We start from the raw sequence: 19,736 nt of genomic DNA, 5'->3' as shown, positions 1-19,736 counted from the left end.
AGTTGGGGGGTGGTAGCATTTATTTGGTGCCATCTCCCAGTATAGACAGGCAAGTAGGAAGAAAATGTGTTTGAAATTCAACCTGATAGAAGGCAGCTGAAAAAAGCTCCTGTCGTCACTGCCAAGTACTGTAAAGTTTCCTGTGGAACACAAAGAAGATAAAAGTTGGTTCGTGACAGTCAAGAAAAAAGCGACCATCTTTAAGGATCATAAAGAAGCAGGAACTGTCATGAGCAAAATGTGTTTTCAGTTCACTTAAGTCCTCTCCTCTCTCCTCCCTTCCTCACCAAGGATATGTGTGCTAACCAATACCTTGTGTAGTTGAGAAAGTTAGTACAGTAAATACAACTGTTCTAAAGTTAAAAGAATATGAATTGTATTTATTGAAATCTGGAGAGGAGAGGACTTAGAAGGGCTTAAACCTAGACTGAAGTCACTAAAAAAAATTCTTTTTGTGTATCCCAACCAGTTTTAGTACAGAAATTATTTGAAGAATGGGGGTAAAAGATGAATTATTTTTATTATTTTCAGTATTATATATTTATTAAAATATAATTTTAATATTTTGAGAATAACAGAAGGGGTAGAATTAAGAATACTCTCCTTTGCAAGTGTCAGGCTCCTATATAGAGTTAGTTGTACCCACAAACATACACAACTTCTAAATCATGCTAGCTTCTACCCAAAATATATGTCCAATTGTCCCTAAAAAGTTTTGGTACATTAACTGTTTAATGGGCTAATCTTTGCATTTTAACTTGGCGTTATGAACACTGGAGATGAAAGATGACTTAAAAAGCCTTATGTGATTTCTTTTCACCTCTGGTCTCCTCACAGGATGAATGTTATCTTTTCTGGCTAAATAGTTAGAACGTAAACAACAGGTCAACATCTGCTTTCCAAGGCAAGTTGTAAATCAAGCAAAGTGTCAGGAAATCGCCTTTGCTGCTAGTGAAGCAGCAGACTTCATCAAGATAGATATAGGAGTACCCACTGCATCATAAGAGAGACCCTGTAAACACTAGAAAACCCAGAGTGAAAAATTGGAATTTTTTTCAAGTGTTTTGCAGAGCTTTTACTGATTGAAGGCTCTTCAGGGGACATTTCTGTAACGTTAGTGCATTTGTGGTACTTACTGGCATTTAAGTCTCCCATCTGGGAGAGTATTAGGCTTTGCACTGTCATGCTGTGACAGTGGTATGGTGTTGCCTACCCTGGTATAACCAGCAAAACTCAGTGTCCTGTGAGCATACACTCCAGAGTAGGGTTTTGTGCATGCCACGTTAAATGCCAAACAGTCTCTTGTCACCATAGATGCAATTGTTAAGCTAACTGTCAGCATGGGAACAAATAGTTGCCTTCCTAACTAGAAGGCCAAGCACCGTGTAAGGCTATGCGAGGTCTATCCAAGCCATTTGTGTGACAGCTGCTGTAGTGACTCGAAGCTTGGAAATGAAACATTGGAGAAGATGCAGCGTCCTAATATTTCCTTGTTCTGGGAGTGTTGCAAAGCCTTCTGAGGTGGGACAGGTGAGTCAAACCTGTTGAATGCAAGAAATGAGATCTCAGTTCAGAGAGGAAGGTGTAGCTTCCAGAGGCTGCAAGGGGCGGTCTTTTTGGTAGGTGTCATCTGGCTCACAGCCGTAGTTGGCAGCACTGCAGGATACCCAGAGACAGTGGTGCTGCCTGTGGTGATAATGTGTTGGAAAAGTCCAGCTCGGAGGGAGAGAGAACAGGGAGAAGGCCAAAGACAGGGATGAAACTGAAGAAGGCAATGTAACCAACACCAGCCTTCATAGCCTGTAAATATTTAAAAATAATTTTCTGTTAGCTTAGGAGGACCTGGCAGGGGGCTTGCATCTCAGAGGCGTATAGTGTTGTGCTGATGTGCTGTCTATGTTACTGCAGTTGTCAGCTTGTTTACGATGGAAAAGACATCCTTAAGAAATGTTTAAGGACATGGACTATTGTGCATGTAAATCAGTAATATTGCCATAACTTAGCAGTGTTATGGTGGACACAAGAAAAAAAGTGCCTGAGACAGAGGCAATGTGTTTACAGGGAATACCAGTTTGTGACCTGTGTGTTCTGTATCCCACTTCTCCAGTGAGAGAGTGTCAGTAATGGTTATGAAAATTGCACAGTTGGAATTTGGCCCATCATGACTTGACTACTTTTCACAGATTTTCTGGTACCACTTCTAATCCCCCCCACCTCCTGGTGTTTACCTTCTGTTTGCAAGCTGAAAGGCAGGAGCTGTAGTGGCCAGTCATTGACTAGCATGTGGAGTGCCGGAGGTATTATGGAAGCAAATGATTTGTATACAGTCATTTGATGAGCTAAGCTGCTACAGCTTGTAAAAGCTGCTGGAGCTACAGCTTTTTACTAAAGAGTGTTTGGGTCAGGCATTCTCCTTCTGCAGCCACACTGTCCACCTGCAGGTGTGTTGTGTTTGTACTGCACATCTAATACGCTGTGTTTTGGTTCTGGTCAAAGCAGTCTTCAGCTACATTGGGACAGGGCTTTGGGATTTTTTAAAAAAAAAAAAAAAAAGAAAAAAAATTAAGGTAAATTATAGACTACTAAGCTTTTTCTTTTATTTTTTTCTCTCCTTGATCTTTGTTAATAATTCTTGTTAGTGGTCGTCATGCAGGTTTAACAGCTTACTTAATCTTTATTACTAGATTTTACTTAATATGCCCACTTTGTAGGACTGTAGTAATTTAGCTCTTAATCAAAAGAAATAAACTAGAAACTCGTAAGTGTACGCATCTTAAAACCCTTCTTTCTATTTCAGGGCATGAACTTCATAGCTGGATACCTGATTCTTATTACAAAGAATGAAGAGGAGTCCTTTTGGTTACTAGATGCTCTTATTGGAAGAATATTGCCTGGTATGCTAAAAACATGTATAGTTGTATACGTATATTGGAGCTTGGCTTTTATTTTATCTTTGTATTCTTCTCTGGTTTTAGACCTTTTAGATGTTAAAATGGACTTGCATGGACTGAAGATTTTGTAGGGTCCTGGAAACACAGGACGAAGACACAGCACACAGGCAGAACCTGTCTTTTTTTTATAGTCAGATTTTAGTCTTGAAGTGGTTTATGTGTATGTTAATTTGCGGTCTTACTTCTCACTCCCTACTTATACCTGTTAGGTAGATGTCTTCCTATATCAGCATGATGCTGGGGAACAGGACTTGTGAAGGTGTCTGGGATTGGCACTTCTGGTTGGAGGAATAAGATATGAGACACAGATGAAGCAGTAATTGCAGAGCAGAGCAAAGATGGCAGATGTGCAGTTTGAGCACTGAGCCTGAAGTAGGAATTCCCAGTGGCTTGGTTGGAGGCAGCATGAGCTTTCTTCAGAGGTATTTGGCAAGGTGGTGGTAGTTTCTGCTGTGTCCCCTGCTTCTGAGCAGGGATATCTTGGGCACTTTACACATCGTGATTTTACAACAAAGCAAACAAATGTCAAAATCCCTGTCTGTGTCTGTATGTGAAGTTCTTGTCAAAGCTCTGTTACAATCAATGGTGATCTAGCCAGGCTGGTCAATAGAGTCCAGAGGGAAATTCAGCACACCCTATGCTATAGATAGTATCTACATCTGGTCAGTTCAGTAGCTCTCTAGGTTCCCTTGCCTGGATCTCTGGGTTTGCAGGAGGTGGTTACACACTGAATTTTCACCCATGTACAAGCTGAATCTCACCACATGTGTGAAGTAGTTTAAAACCAGAAGCAGACATCAGGGACAGCTATTTTTTATATTCCCATGAAATCCATTTGGGAATGTTCTTTCTTGGGATTTAATTATAGAGGAAGAATGGTTTCTTCGTGAATTCCCATTAGCATTGCACAGGACTGACTACAGCTACACCCTTAATGTAAAGCCATACTCAAAATGGAAGACTAATTCTTCTATAAGGAGGCTTTGAAATTCCCTATTGGCCCAGTTTTGCTTTTGAACAGATCTTTATCCCAAATGGTTAGAGGCTGAATTCAGTATTAGTGTCAACTAAGTGCTGGTCAAGGACATCAAGGTTGATAATTTCATTTCTGGTTCTTTCTGATCTTGTTTAAGATTAAACAAAAAATGTATACTATTTGGTTCCTTATTGAACAGAAGGGAAAGACTTTGAGAAAAAAGGAAAAAGAACTGAGGGAGTCTTTTACTGCTTTTGAATGACTGTAAGAAATTATCTTTTACACAATACGCCCTATAGGAACTCAGGTTTTCCTTGCATATGAGCAGAGGGGTTGAACTTTGTTTGGCCATTGGAAGAGTAGAGACAGGCAGGGAGTGCTATGACTTGTTGAATCAATCAGCAAATATTTGAGGGTTTGCAGCCTCGACGTTTACTTTCAAGCTATAAAATAGTCTAAAGAAATCAACTGTGTCTGTTGCTTTTGTTCAGCCTTGAGAGCTATAAGCTGTGCAAACAGGTAGGAGACTTGAGGGCTGCTGTCTGCCACATGACCTGCCACTGGCTGACATCGGTGGATGTCTTTCCATTGATATCAGTGTGTGAGGGACAAGGCCCTCAGTAAAAGGCAAGTTTTGCTGCAAAGTGATGTGTGGCAACTTTTGCTGTTAATCTTTTTGATAGTCTTATATATTTTTATTTGGGGCAAGGCAGAAGATTCAGAATTTTTTATTCATTGTTTTTGGTAGGGAGCTTACTTTAGTTTGTCATAAAACCTTTAATTCTTCTTATATATCCTTCTTCTACACTTTGTTGATACCTAAATGACAAAAGTTTCTCTTTCCCTCTTCTTTGTTGAATTTATCTTATGCCAGTAGCATTGGTGATGAGAAGAAACTCATAACGTGAAAGGCAATTACTGTGTCTAAAGGAGATGTACATTTATTTGACTTGTATTTATAGATATATTTTTACTACCCTGTTTATAGATATATTTTTACTACCGTGTAATAACAGTCTTGTTACAGACTTTGGCCTGGGTTCAGCACATCCAGTACAGGCATCCATCTGAGGTGCTGAAGTTAGAAACATGCATGCTTATGTTTCTTTTGATAGGCAGTGGGGAAGGGGATATCTGATCAGAATTGCTGATCTGAGTGTGCCCCTTTCCCCTCTGCAGACAGTTTTAAAAGAACTCGAGGTGTCCCTTCCAGCTTGGGTGCCTCAACAAGAACCCAAGTTAGGTAGTATGAATCTTTTATGTAGTAAAACTATTTGTATTGAGTAATACAAGGCTTCATTGTTCAGCAAACTTGTTGCTGATGCTCTTCCCTTCCCCAATTTTTTTAAAAAAAATTTTCCCCTTTTATTCCCACTACCCTCCTATATCATGCTTGAATTGTCCATTTATGAAATTCAAAGCATGGCGGATAAAATAATTGGCATAATTTCAGTAAAATATTGTGTGTATATATGTGAGAAAGAATTAGACAGGCAGACTGTATCCATAAAGAAACTTACTCAGGTAAGTAAGAAATGCCCTTCTGTTAACAGTGCAAAGTACAGCGCATTTCAGCTTAAAGCCCTAGAATTATTTGTTGGGGAAGCAGAGAAACATTATGTATTCTCCACATCTTCAGAGGGAAAAGTAGCAATCATTTTTTGTTGGATGTTAACAGTTTGATTAGCCAACATTTTTCCTTTACTTTCATTGCTGATGCTCTTTTCTTGATCTGTTTGCATTATAATCTACATGTTTTCTCCTTTCATTGCAACAGATACGCCTCCAGGTCATGTCCTCATTTTCAAGCGTGTCCTGTCTCTGCCAGTTAAATCGGTGATGATTTAGAACAATTTAGAAATCCCTTTTCTGCCCTCTGCAGTGTCCCTGTGAATGCTTCCTTCCCCTGGCCTACGTGCATTCATTTAATTACATTAAACAGCTGCTCCAGTACCTTGATGCTGACAGCATTTTTTTTTGGTCAGCAGATGAAGCAAGCCAGCCACAAATCAATGTCATTGATTGAAAAATGTAGAATGTGACAGATGGGAGCATTAGTGGCAGCTTTCTGGGGAAGTGACAGAGAAGAGTTCCTTAAGCTATGGCTCACCTCCCCATTTGTACTGTTCTTTTAGGTTTGGGTGGAGGTACGTACCATAGGATATGACGAAGGTGTGACTGCTCCACCCACTGACAGGAGGGGGACAACTTGGGAATGGGACCCCATCAGTAGGGGTTTTCTGGCTGAATTGTTCTGTGACACGCAAGTGGAGTTAGCACAGCTGGAAGAGTGAGCCAGCAAAAATTACAGTTTGGTTTGTTGGTATGTGGAGTTGTGTGCATGCTGTTCACCTGGCTGAACATAGCGCTGCTGGGTACAGCTGGGTGAGGGCAGAAAGATCCTGCTTCTGCTGAAGGCAAGCCCATAGTCTACTGCCTGTTGTGTCTGTCAGCTGCTCAACCAGGGATTTGGAAGGATTAGGAGCATATCTCCTTTAAACACAGCAAGGGGGAAGAGAATTACTTGTTTAACTGAAGTTTTGGATGTTACCAAGATCTCTTATTCCCAGGTTCATGTAAAACAGATGGCTGGAGCAGACAGTATTGCCCACAAGCAGCAGTATGGATTCAATTGAACTCAGAGTGGATGTGCCTGTAATTTGTATTCAGCGTAGCTCTAGTGTTTCTTTTCTGTTCATAGCTCTGGTTCTTGTTGAGAAATTTTTTTGTTCTGTTGAGGATGTAGTGGGGAGGTTGCTTTAGAAAGCATCAGGTAGGTGGGGAACTTTCAACTGTGGTACTTTGGTATGTAATTTAAGGAGCATATTTGTCATGTTTTACATATTTGTGATTAAAAGTTGAGTTTAAGAGAAGAAAAACTTGGCAATTTGGACTCACTTTAGCATGACAGTTATGCTTATATATAGCAGACCTTCCCTCTCCCCCCCCTTCAGTAGTTCTCGGTCTGAAAGCACCAGTGTTTATCTAGCTATACTCTAATTAGTCTACTGGACTATTATACTGAAGTTATTTACTGAAAACCAGTTGTAGAATGACTCCTCCAATGATTAAGAGAGGTCTTATGATTTCTGCACTAGCCTGTTCATGGCCAATTTTATATCCTTTTATTCTTGTGCCAATGCTGACTTTTGGGGGTAAAAAAAGTCCCCCTCTCTCTTGTGCTTACCTTTCATGTATTAGTAGTATACAGTCAATTTGTTTTACAGTTCTTTTGTATTACTAAGCTGCTTCAGTCAAACTCTTCTCTTGCATAGAACTCTTCTCTGTTCCCGTTTTAGTCTAATAATTATTTTGTGTGCTTGTTCCAGTTTGATTTTTTTTCCTTTTTTCCCTTTTTTTTTTTTTAACTTGATCACAATGGCACCCTTATTTTTTTCCAGTGGGAAATTTGCTAGTGCCTTGTGCAGTGGCATTATTTCTCTCTATTCACAGCTGAAAGTGTTTTATTTGAGAGAGAGAGAAACTGTAGCATCTCCCTTGCCTGTTTTTCCTTGTGGCTCTCTGGTTTTGATTTGTGATCTCAGTAATAATGCATGTGCTATTGCTCCTCTCTTTGTCAACAGATTTTTTTTTTCTCTCCACAGCTTATAGGAATTCATAACACCTTTTTGCTGAACTTTATTTGCACATTCTTGTCCTTGTTATTTTAAATATAATCATATCTCTCTTACTCCAGTCTTTTCACTACGTTACTCTGTTGTGCCTTGTGTATTGACATGGGATAGTATCTCAGTTTAGGCTTGTTAACAAACACCAGCTTTTTCTTTTTCTCCAACCTTGTTAATAAAAATCTTACATTAGGTGTAGCCTACGAGCGTTCTTCAAGGAGCAGTCTAACAACCTTCCTTCAGCCTGGTACTTTTTAGCCTTTTTTTTTTATTTTTTTATTTTTTTTACCCACATGTACTGCCTGGTTGTTTATCAATAATTAAAAATAAGAACAGAGTTTTGAATGACGAAAGAGTCAGAAAAGTAGTAGACTGCACTGAACTAACTGGAATTACCTGCAAGGACACAAGGTGCAATGCAAGATACCACTTTGGTGGGTAGCCTAGTGACCGACAGTTAAGGCAAACGTCTGCATGTTGAGATAATAGATATCTAACACACAGCTGTTTTGAGCTCTCTGTGGTTCTCAATTGTATCAGCCATAGACTTGTAGGTACTGTTGCATAGGAGATTAGGCCTAGGGAGAGACACGAATATTTGAACTGAATAATCACATAGTTACATATCAAACTCTTGTATATCCTTCTCTTTCAAGTGATTCATGTTATAACATTCTTTAAAGTCCCATCATATGGAATTCCAGGTTTGAAGGGAAGGGCCACTTGAGAAATGTAGAATGCTCTACTACCTTTACAATATTTCTGTTTAGACTGCTTGCTTCTAATTGCAGTTAAGCATGTATTTATCTTGTTCTTGTAGCTGAATTTATTTTAATACCCTGATTGGGTATTGCCAGGGAACCTCTGAATGTGGAACTGGCTAGGCAGCTGCGTCTTAAGACCTGCTTTTCCAAAGGAGAGTGGAACTTTGTTTTACAGGAAGCATTTTATTCAGCTGTGCAGGTAAAAGACACTGCTAGACCTGAATAGTAGTAATGTTGAGATGAATTTGCAGCCTGTGAAGGAGACTGTTGCGATGAAAAGTGTGTCCTTTCACAGAGAAGACTTGAGCACCACAGGCATGTGCCTTTGGTATGGAAAGCTCCTTGCAAGGTGATGCGTAACATGTACGACCTCATGTTTGCAAAGTAGTTTTTGATAACCAAGCTTTTTTATAGCACCATCAACCCAGAAAACTTCAGCAGATTCATCAGTTCTGGGCTGTTTGCTTATCTTCCTCCTCTGGCAGCACCCAGCTACAGGGCCGTGAGCTGGCAGAGTTCTCACTCGTCCTTAGCGAGTTCCTCTGTGATTGCATGTGAAGCTGTAGCAGTGCGCACCTCTGGAGTACAACATGACATCTACCCCTAGGAGAGAGGAATGCTTGGCTGGTGGGCTGAATAATTAGGAGTTTTGAAATATGGGACTCCAACATGTTTTACTGTTAACCAGCAGCCATAATGAAAGCATTAATCTTTGAACATTAGAGGTCAGTTGTATTTACCTAGGAATTAAGCATGCAGTGTCCTCTTAAGCTGAAGGTGGAATGTAGGAGTCATCATGTGCCTGTATTTAGAAACCATGATAAGCCTGAAATGCTTATTACTTACAAATCTGAACTGCTAGGGGATTTGGGAGACTTGAGCAAGCAGGAAATGAGTAACTGATGTTTCTCTTCTTTAAAATGATACATATATTTATATTTTTGGAATAATTTCTTTCCTGTATGTATCATATGCCTTGCCCCCCCCCCCCCCCCCCCCCCCCAATCATAAGTGTCATCAATAAAAGAACTATCTCAATATGTAGTAGGTTTGCTTTAGGTAGCTGGGTGGAGCTCCTACAGTTTTGTCCAAACCAGAAGTTCCCATATGTGACAACAGTATACATGTTGTCAGCCTTACTTTTGTGAGGAAACATACTAAGTTTCAGCTATGTAGCAAAAGGACCCATACTGTTTAAAAATACTGAAGACTATTGTGTTCCTTGATATGGCTGTATTTACACTGGAAGCAGGACCTAAATGATTTACTCCACTCAAAAAAGTCAAGTATGCCTCTTTCCTTCTGGCAAGCAAGCCTTGTATTAATATAATTTCATTATGTTGAACTTGAGGTATCTTCAGTAGGCCTTCTGTGGGACTGCTCTGGTTGGGACTGCAGCCTTTGGCTCTCTGTGCAGGCAGCAGTATTTGCCTGTTTATCTCCCCAGTAAATGAAAGTTTCGTCCCTTTCAAAAGCCTCCAGCAAAATAAACTCTTCAAATGAAATCTTAGTTCAGTTAGGACTGATCAAAGCTAGAATTTCCTGGCTGCATAAAAAGGTACGTAGAGTGGTAGAAACACAAGTGTGGATTTTGGGGGAAGAGGTGTCCGTGTTGTGTCCTCCCCCCCCCTTTTTTTTTGGACATGTAAAAACCTATTAGTGGCCAAGCCTTAGCATGCAGCACAAGGCTTACTTAGTTTGTGCTTTATATTTCCTTGGAATAGCCATGTTGGAGGGATGGGTTTTTTTTTCTTGGTTTTAGCTAATGGCTCTAGTTGTGAAAGCACTAATGTGCACACGTGGTATTGAAACCATAGTTTTGACAGCTGTCGCCATGTTAAAGGGATCGTGCTGTTTTAACTGCGAAATTAAAGCAGCAGAGGTGCAAAGCCAAAGTGAGTAGTGTATTTCGTTCCTCATAGCATATATATGGTCATGTAATGGTCAACCAGGGCTCTGCATGTTCAATTACGATTTTAATAACGCAGCCTTCCTGAATACGTCACTTGGACAGCAAGAAGCATAATGTAATTGCTGACAAATGTATAATGGGGTTATAGGTGCTCAATGCAGATCCTAATATACGATTTTGTATTTTAACTTGTAAATCCCCATAAGATGTATTCATATGCTTGAAGTAATCCATGTGTTAAATACCAAGACTCATAAAACTGGAAATGTGACTGGATGTGCTGTACAAGAAGCCAGCTGAGGAAACGTAGTATTTCCTCCCATTCCCTCTGCAGCAGACTCGTTTGGCCAGAGCTCATCTTTGTGAAAGGTCCCAGACTTGGTTTGAAAGAGAGACCCTACCAGCACTCTTAGCAGTGTATTCAAACTATAAATCACTCTTATTAAAAATGTTTGCTATACTTTTTATTGGCATTTACCTTGTCCTAACTTGTAGCTATTGCTTCTTTTTAAGACCGCCTCTTACTATCTTGAAAAGCCCATAATGCCTAGGGTGTTTTCTCTATGAAGTGGTCAAGTTTGCTTTTCATTTTCCTTGCAGAAATTCTACAAATAGGGAACTTCCTTACAGAGCTCAATTTTTGTAATTAGTGTTTATAACCCGTTCTTTCACATCCTTTCCAGTTCTTTGACTTCCTGCCTTAAATGTGAATATCAGAGCTGGATGCAGTTTTCTAACCTCAGTTTTGCTAATGTCATATACAGAGATGACATACTCTCTCCTTCAGTAGTGAATATATCCAAGGATTACTTTGGCTTTTCCTGAGCTAAGACGTGCTTACTCTGGATTTATCGTATTTGCAAAATTGTTTCTTTTAAATTGCTCAGCTGTATTGTCAAAGCTTTTTGGTGGTGTAGGTTGTTTTTTTTTTTTTAATATGGCATATTATATGGCATAGTATGAAGAAGCACTGATAGCAGGCTTTGATATTGTTTCAAAATAGAGTATAATGCATATGCAGCATAGGTAGCTACATAAAGAATGTGTTTGTGGAAGGAGATGTGCTTTGAGAGTAAAGGAAATTGTATGAAGAAAAGAATGTGCAATGCCCAGTGGTAACTTCAGTCTACCTAAATGTACAAGACGTAACTGTTTAGTTTTGGAGAGATGCTTGGCAAATACAACCTTGGTTTTTTCATGTGTTTCATGTTCAGAAGACGCGAATGCTTTACTAAGCTTTCAATTTATGGCTAGTGGAGAAGTCTTGTTTGTTCCTCCTATGGTTTTAAAACCTGTTGCTTCAAGATTAAAATTAATTCTCTTATTAGCTTCTTCAAGCTTGAAGTAAGAGGATTGTGGCTTTCATTCCCTTCTCTTCAGACTGAAGGGCTGGGTTGGTTTCCCTCTCCAAATATTAGGCTAGAACCATATATGTCTGTCCAGCTCTCTATGTTTTAAGTCTCCTGCTTCTGTCCCAGTCTTTTAAGTAGTGTGCTTGGTAGTTCCCATGGAGCAACTGTAGCGTGCTTGCAAAGAGCTGAAGAAAATGGAACACCGGGGTTCTTCTTAAGTGTGAGAGAATATAAATGCTGTGTTTTGTGCTGAGGTGTTAAGAATAATCTTGTCAGTGCGGTGAACTGATAAAATAGCTGTTCTTCCTAATCCCGTAGAGGAATTAAAAAAGCCACAGATCCAGGAATCCTTATTCAGCTGAAGTCATCAGTCATTAAGACTCACTGCACAACTGTAAACTCATTTTAAAAAAAAAAAAAAAAAAATTTGTTTCCTCTACAGGCATGATAAGCAGTTGTGGTAATCTTCAATGCTTGTTCATGAATTTCCTCTCCATTTGAGGAAATTGGTGTTAAAAGTCTGTCAGTGTGTTGTGAATTAAAAGCCTCGGCTCCTGGGACCACTGTCAGCCCAGTAAGCTGCAGCCTTCTCCAAAGCGTGCCGCTCTTCAGACTGGCGCAATTCATGGAGTGCAGTGACTGGAGTCAGGCCAGGCCGTTTGGAAGCAGCCGAGCGGTGAATAACCCGTGTCCACTGGTGTCTGTCATCTCACTGATGCTATGAAAAAACCACTGTCCACAAAAGGAGCAATTCCAATGGTAGTGGATACAAAGAGGGGGGAGAGCGAAGAAAGGAGAATTGGCCAACGCCATTTTGCTCAGAGTTATACCGAATCTGTATGAGAGTGGTTTGGTAGCTATAACTTTAATCTAGGCTAGTTTTTATGATGCAAATGTCTCTCCTGAGCAGCACATAACAGAGAGTTAGTATTTTAAAATAAACAAACAAACAAACTAGCCAGTTTCATTCTCTGTAACGGGAATGTCTGAAAGTTGCACTTGTGCTTTCTAACATGCTGCTAACTTCAGTGTGTTTCTCTGAGAGGTTACACATGGAGTCTTTGTTTCTTTGTATTTCATCTCTGCCTTCTGTAATGTCTGGAAGGATATAATCTCTGCCTTTCTTTCCATTGTCTTTATAATTAACAAGCACCCTTCTTCAATTTCCAAACGGTAGCTACTACATCTGCTCAGAATCCCACTGTGCTGTGTGAAATGCAAATAGGAAACCAAAGGGCTCTTTCTACTCCACAGGATCTGTTTTCCAAGTTTGGGATCAGAAGCAAAACATGAATACAGGCAGATGGGATTAGGTAGAAACAATTGAACACTGCCTCTTTGTGCTTGCTGAAAAGGTGTTAATAGTAAATAATTTCTCAAAATACTATTATTCTAAATTTTGTGTAATCTCAGTATCACAACCAATAAGCATCCATAAAATACCTGCATTATCTATTTTTTTTTTTTAAGGTAGTTCTGCCATCCAAAATGAATTGGGCTTGCTTATGGTTTTTTAAAGCTAATGTTCAGTTGTGAATGATATGGCTACTGCTGGTTCTGGTGTGAGTTCAGTACCTCGGGACAGAAGTTCTGGTTCAGTTTGGTTTGATGAAGGAAAAATAAAATATGGCTTGAGCCTGTTTTGGGTTTGTTTGGATTTTTTTTTTTTTTTCAGTTCCCTGGAGGATTAGGAACTTATGTTTTAAAAATAACATAGTTAACAGTTCAGCTTGCCGTTTAACCACATATCTGCAGGATATCGCTTTGACCAGGACATCTGCAGGGGGTCACTTTGGCCTGATATTGCAAAAAAAATTGGCAGTACTCTTGGTTCCCCTTCTTTTCCTGTTGTGACTTTCTGATTTCCTCCCAAACATAGGTTGTCCAACTTTTTATGCCAGGCTCGTGATGTAGATTCTTAGAAGACCTACTGCACCTTTTTGGACTATCCCATGGTAGAAATGAAATAGCAGAACATTGCCCTGCCTTCTTGGACAAAGCAGGCTGAGAGTTGCCAGCAGGGAGAATGAGTGAGTCAGTAAATTGTGTAGGAATAGCATAAATGGCATTTAGATGCTCTGAAGATGAGAAGGGACTGCTATCATAATCTAGTTTGACCTCTCTGTAACTGAAGCAGTGAAATTCATTCCATGTGTGTTACATGAAGTTCATAAACTCAGCTATGATAGTGTTATCTTTTTGGAAAGGAAAGCTTTGCACTGCCAAGGTTATTTAAAATAACCCCAGTGTTCAGTAACATGCAAACAGCTACGTTTTTATAGTGAAGGATTACTGGAAAGGATCTTTTCCCACAAAGGCATATGGTGGAATCTGTTTCTGTTTTGATGACTTGAAATGTAGAACTGAGTGCTTTTCATGAAGTCGGCCAATTCTGTCCACGGCAACCTGGGCTTTTGCCTGCCAGTGCTGAGGCCTGCTCTATTTGTCTCTTCTGGATTCCAGTGAAATCCACTAGCAAATGGTAATGTGCATCTACAGCAAGAAGACATTTTTGAATGTTGCATATTGGTATAAAAATTAACCATTTTTGCTTGTTTGGGGGAGGAGAGGGAACTTTAATTCCCCCCTCCCCACCATGGCTCTCATGGACATTATAAACATTCTTGTGAATAAAATACTTTATGTTGCTTATGACTGTACGAAAAGTTAAACCAGCTAATTTTTAATTTTTCCCTTTGGTTAAACGAATTGAATTGCCAAGACATTCACTTAGTTTGTCCCAGGCTGGGTTATATAGGCTCTTGAAATAATAGTTAGAAATGCTGGAAGATAAGCAGCAGAGCTGAGGTCTTGTCTTGGGTATTTCTATAACAGTAAGAATTCATATCATGTTAGCTCCAGTAGGAGTATTTATATTTAACCTGACATATGCACAACAGACTTAAAGGATTCTTTTTTTAACTTCTGCAGCTCTGACTTGTAGAGGTAATTTAAGGCTATAAGAGTACTGCTTCTTAAACTTTTATTTTTGGAACCTCTTAATCTATTTGTAATGGAGAACAAGGTCATACAGCCCCTGTAAGTTTTATCCTTATTTCCTGCAAATCTCATTACTGCTCTGGAGCACAAGCAGACAGTTATGTCTTAGTCCTGGACATCCTGGTAGGATTCAGAGAGGTGCTAATTATTGTGATAGGGAGACAGTGAAATGTAGTTTAAGGAACATCTCTGCCAGATGCTGAGCTAGAACAGGTTTCAAGCTAAAAGTGCCACAGTCAGTGCAGTGTTAGTAACAAAAAGCCCTTTAAACAAGGAAAAAAAAAATCCCTTCATCTAGTCACCTGTGTTGTACGGTAGCAATAAAATACCTGGCAGCTGGTGAAGCTGGCTTTTCCTTTTTGCTGCTCAGCTCCAAGAGGAGGAGAAGCTGACAATCGCGGGAGAGCTGCGGGGCTGCGCTGCTGTTCGGGGTCAGGACTTCGATGAGGAAGGGGCACTCGGTGGGACGAATTCCACGTGGGGTGCTGCCTGCATTGCCCTCTGCCACGCTCTTGGGCACTCCTAAACTTAGCAAGGCATCCAAAATCCATAGGCAGGCGCCAGGAACGACAGACTAGGCAAAGCAGGTGCACGTGGGTAAGGAACAGACAAAGGAAAGCTGAGAGGAAAGTAAGGAAAGCCTAGGACCGGTTTACAAAAGAGCTTGGAAACATGGAGTTTCATATTGGGAAACGTAATTTTCATCTAGACATTTTTCTGGAATTTAGTAATAATTTAATAATAGAATACAATAATAATTCATAATACAATTTTTCATTTGTTGCCTTCCAGAAGAAGATGTGATGAAAAGTAATGTAGTGTGCGATGACCCAAATGTTAACATTATCGCTTCTGTTTGACAATTTGAGGAATAAAAGGAAGCAATCTGGAGATGTGTTTTTTCAGGAGGATGATATATTGTCAGAAGACATTCCTATAAACCAACCTAGATCAATAGATACACAATATAATTATCCTATATTTGATTTTTTTTTTTTTTTAATTAGTAAGTGGCAGATTGGGAGCAGTTACTGACTCAGGTCCCTTCTGGGTCATCAACTGCTCAGTATTTTGCCAGATTATTGATAGGGGGAAAATAATTAATACGCTAATTAAATGTGGATCATGCAAATCTAGAAATTTCAAATAATTTGTAAGATAAGATACGGAAGGAACTTAAAGCTAATGTGTTTTGATGGTAGGTAAGTAAAAATAATTTGCTGCACAGTATCTTGTGAAAAACAGCTTTGTGGTGTGGGGGAGGGTTAGGCTTGTGTAGACTCGTTTATAAACAACGATATCATGACTTTAGGGAGAGATTCTGGGCAGAGCAGCCAGCTATAAGAGATGAGGAAAACAGGGCACATGGTGAAACATTTGCAGCAAGGGAGAGCCACAGGATTGTTGCTGAGGGGACATTTCCAGAAGGCTTCGGGACTGGGCATCCCTAGCAAGTGAGAACAGAAGAGTTTAGCAGTAGGTTAAATGTTACCAAGCACTTAGGCACCAAACCAAGTCACGAAATCACGTTCACTAGTGAGACCAGACAGGGACCATGAAAGGTGGCTCGAGCATGACGCTGGATCCTCTTCTGACTCGCCCGTGTAGTTCTGGCTAACCCCGCGTAGCGCTGATGAGCTGGTGCGGGTCCCTCGGGCAGCGTGCAGGCGGGGGTGCTGCTGGCGGTGCTCGGGGCGGCTGTGCCTGGAGGCCTGCCACCCCTCCGGGGGTAACGCTGCCCTCGGAAGATCGATGTCAGAGCCGTAAGGTTAGATCTGTGCTAGCCCCTCAGCTACTGCAGTGCTGTTACGTTCCTTGTAAATGATCTCTGGGCAAGTTTTGCACAAATACGGGGTCCCGCAGGAACGTTTCTGGAGGATTGGAAATGCAGCTTTCCTAATTTGGGGAGCTAATTGTATACACGTATATGTATAAAAGTGTGTGTGTATATTAAAATTATATATATTAAATTATAATTACATATTAATTATGTGTAATAATTATAATTATAATTAATACCCACACTAACTGTAATTAATGTATAATAATTACATATAAAAATGTCTTGGATGCAGGTTCTTTTAATGTAACTTCTTTCTGTTGTGAACTGGCAGCTAATATCCTGGAAAAAACCTGCTACTCAGTTATTGGCATTTGCATAAAATCGTTAATCACTCCTCCTGCTTGTTTTGCAGCAGGGCTGGGCTGAACGTTGCAGCGCTGCGTACCTGGGCACCTGGGAGCCGCTCCTGCTCCAAGAGGAACAGCAGGAGGCTGCCCCAGATAAATGAATACTTCCTTTTTCCTTTCTGTACAGCAGTACAATATAACAAACTTGAACGAAATATTAATTTACGCCGAGGCTTCCCGGCTGCTTGCTGCTTCAGTAATTCAACGAGTGATGTATCCAAGTTGCCTGGCTGTTAACTTTTTACTTGCCAGCTCTGAAAAAGCTGGGTGGGTGTCCGGTTGCGTTCTCACTGAGATCCTGACATTTACTTTGCTGTACAAATTAAAAATAGCAGCTGCTGTTGATTTCAGCATATCGGATGATTGCAGCAGTGCAGAGCAGAGAGCGTGTGGGCTCCTGTCCTTCCTCCTGAGGACACTTGCCAGTGGTAACTTGAAGAAGTTTTAAGTACTCACATGTCTCGGGAGCACAAAAAAGAAAAAAAAAAAATGGTTTGTGGATGTATGACTGAGAGGAGGAGGAAGGGTAGGAAAGGGAAGAAGGCTTGTTTTGTTATATGAAATGTGATTCCAGTTAATGTTATTTTACCTGCATTTCAATGCACAAATGAGCACAACACTAACACAAAATATGGAGAAAGAGAGGTTTTTGTGTTGGCTTTGAGGTTATGGTGTGATTTCATTTGTTTTTAGTACACTTTTTCATGGGATTACTTGTGCTTTAGCTCCGAGAGCTTTCCCTACGAGCAACTGAAAGGCAAATGGTTCAAGGAATGTATACAGTGGCAGTGGCTCTTACAGCTGTAGAGGAGTTTTACCTGTCATTCTTCAATGGGAACAAAGAAGGATCACAGACAAAAAGCTAGATTCCTAAAGGTTGAATATAACGCTCCTTAGAACCGTAAAAACTCCTGTAGATGTTCTGCAGTTTGAACAGGACAAATGGGGAGCAAATAGCTCCTGCGGTGGAAAGTCTGTTCAAGAAAACCATTGACACAGAAAAGAGTGGAATATTAAACTGCTGTGGTGGTTATAAATGTACTGCATAATTTGGACATCATCTTCACTTCCTAGTTCCACAAATAAGTTTTTATTAAAATTATTTCGTACAAACAGACTCTGTTCTTTCCGATTGCTTCACCTTCGTGTGAACCATTGGTCTAAGCTGTGTGCGTCTGGGACCCTTGGCAGAAACCAGCTAAGTTAGAGAAACCTGAATTGCAGCTTTCCAGAATCAGTGAAGGAAAGAAACACATAGAAAGGTGCTTGTGTTACCAGTTATTTCTTTCAGTAAATAATGTTAATAACATACATCTTGTCAGCAAAGCACTAGTGACCCATCAACGATTGCTTCCCAGGGCTGGAGTCATCAAGTCCAGCTTAAATGTTTCTGTCAATATCTAAACCCAAAATACGAATTCTTTAAACATCTCTGTAACTCTCGTCCCTTGCCAGGCCATCTGAACTCTTATGGACTAAAATAATCTTTTTCTTCCCTTAAGTATACCCAGAACTACTTGTTTATAGAACTGAGATGCTTGTTATTCAGCTTGCACCTTGGTACTGAAAATGCTTGCCCTGTCAAACAGGCTGTGGAGTAAAACAGTTGTAGCATGCTCCTTTTTTCTTAATTTTGGACGTGGTGACCAGCAGTGTAGGAGATGTAGGTCTAATTTCAATCCCTGTCTCACAGATAAAGTAAGTGGGAAGAGATGTTGCCGGGGGACCTGTCATTTACTTCCTTTTGGACTTATTCTATGAAAAGTGGGGTTTCCTTTGCTCAGAGAAAAGAAGGAAAAACTCTTTAACTTAATGGCTAGGTCATACCCTAGAAGTGGTATCTGGTCTGCAGCACCCCTGCACAACTGACACTCAGAAATTCACATTTCCAGTTTGTGACTGGACCTAGTCCAAAGGCTATGGGTTGGCTTGGGTGTGGTTTTGGGGTTTTTTTTGTTACCTGTCTGGGTATCATGTGGACTGGGAAGTGGTGGTTATATTGAACTGTTCAAGTATTAGTAGAACTTTCGTAGTTTAAGCTAGTAGTTAAAAACTACCTAGATTATCCTTCCTTGGGAAGGAAGAATGAATTGCCACAGAACGTCAAAGAGAAAGAAGATACTTTGGTAGGCATGAATGAAGGGTTTGTGTAGAGGGATCAGCCTTGGCTGAAAAAGAAGTGCTGTATGACCACAACGCAGACATCTTCATTGCATGGTTTCATTTACTGCAGCTTGGGATTCGTAGGCTCAATGCGCCTTTATATACTCAGCTGTACAGGATATTCTCCTCAATTTTTGTGGAAAAATCATGTCCGCAAATTCCTTAATTTTGGTTTCTTCTCTCCAAGATTATTACAGTCCTGCAATGTTGGGCCTGAAAACTGATCAGGAAGTCCTTGGAGAACTTGTGAAAATGAAAGTTCCAGCTGTGGCAGAGCTGATGGAAAGACATGGCGTCATGTGGACCCTAGTGGTGTCACGCTGGTTTATATGCTTGTTCATTGACATTCTTCCAGTAGAGGTAATTGGTAACATAAAGTTCTCTTAATACGTGCTCATAATCATTATTTCATTTGTAGTGCTTTAGTAATAATTACCTACTGGAAATCAAGAAGCTGTAATCTGAATTCTCTCCTTTCCTGCAGACTGTGCTCCGAATATGGGATTGTTTATTTTATGAAGGGTCGAAGATCATCTTCCGCGTGGCCTTAACATTAATTAAGCAACACCAAGCTTTTATTTTGGAAGCCACGAATTTCCCTGACATTTGTGATAAATTTAAGCAGATCACCAAAGGAACGTTTGTAACGGAGTGTCACAGCTTCATGCAGGTAAATACTCTGCAGCTTTTAGTTGTTACAAATTAAAAACAAGACTGACTTAGAAACGTTGTGCTCAGTCAAAAAGATGGATATAGTTAGGAGAAATGTATCGTCTGTAGGAATTGCCAAAAGGATGAA

General features: G+C 40.2%; 1 protein-coding gene across 2 annotated transcripts in view; it reads left to right on the top strand.

The window, feature by feature from the left end:
* The window catches only part of GRTP1 (growth hormone regulated TBC protein 1), a 39,020-nt gene that overhangs the window by 15,836 nt on the left and 3,448 nt on the right, over window positions 1-19,736 (top strand). For both annotated transcript variants that reach the window (XM_082305062.1, XM_082305063.1), the window contains 3 exons: window positions 2,798-2,894; window positions 19,125-19,297; window positions 19,422-19,607. In XM_082305062.1, the coding sequence (XP_082161188.1) occupies window positions 2,798-2,894; window positions 19,125-19,297; window positions 19,422-19,607 (456 nt within the window). The remainder of the gene's footprint in view (window positions 1-2,797; window positions 2,895-19,124; window positions 19,298-19,421; window positions 19,608-19,736) is intronic.

The sequence above is a fragment of the Platalea leucorodia genome (assembly GCF_965183815.1).
Source record: "Platalea leucorodia genome assembly, chromosome: 2".
Classification (NCBI taxonomy): Eukaryota; Metazoa; Chordata; class Aves; order Pelecaniformes; family Threskiornithidae; genus Platalea; species Platalea leucorodia.
This window is presented reverse-complemented; position numbering and strand designations above follow the sequence as displayed.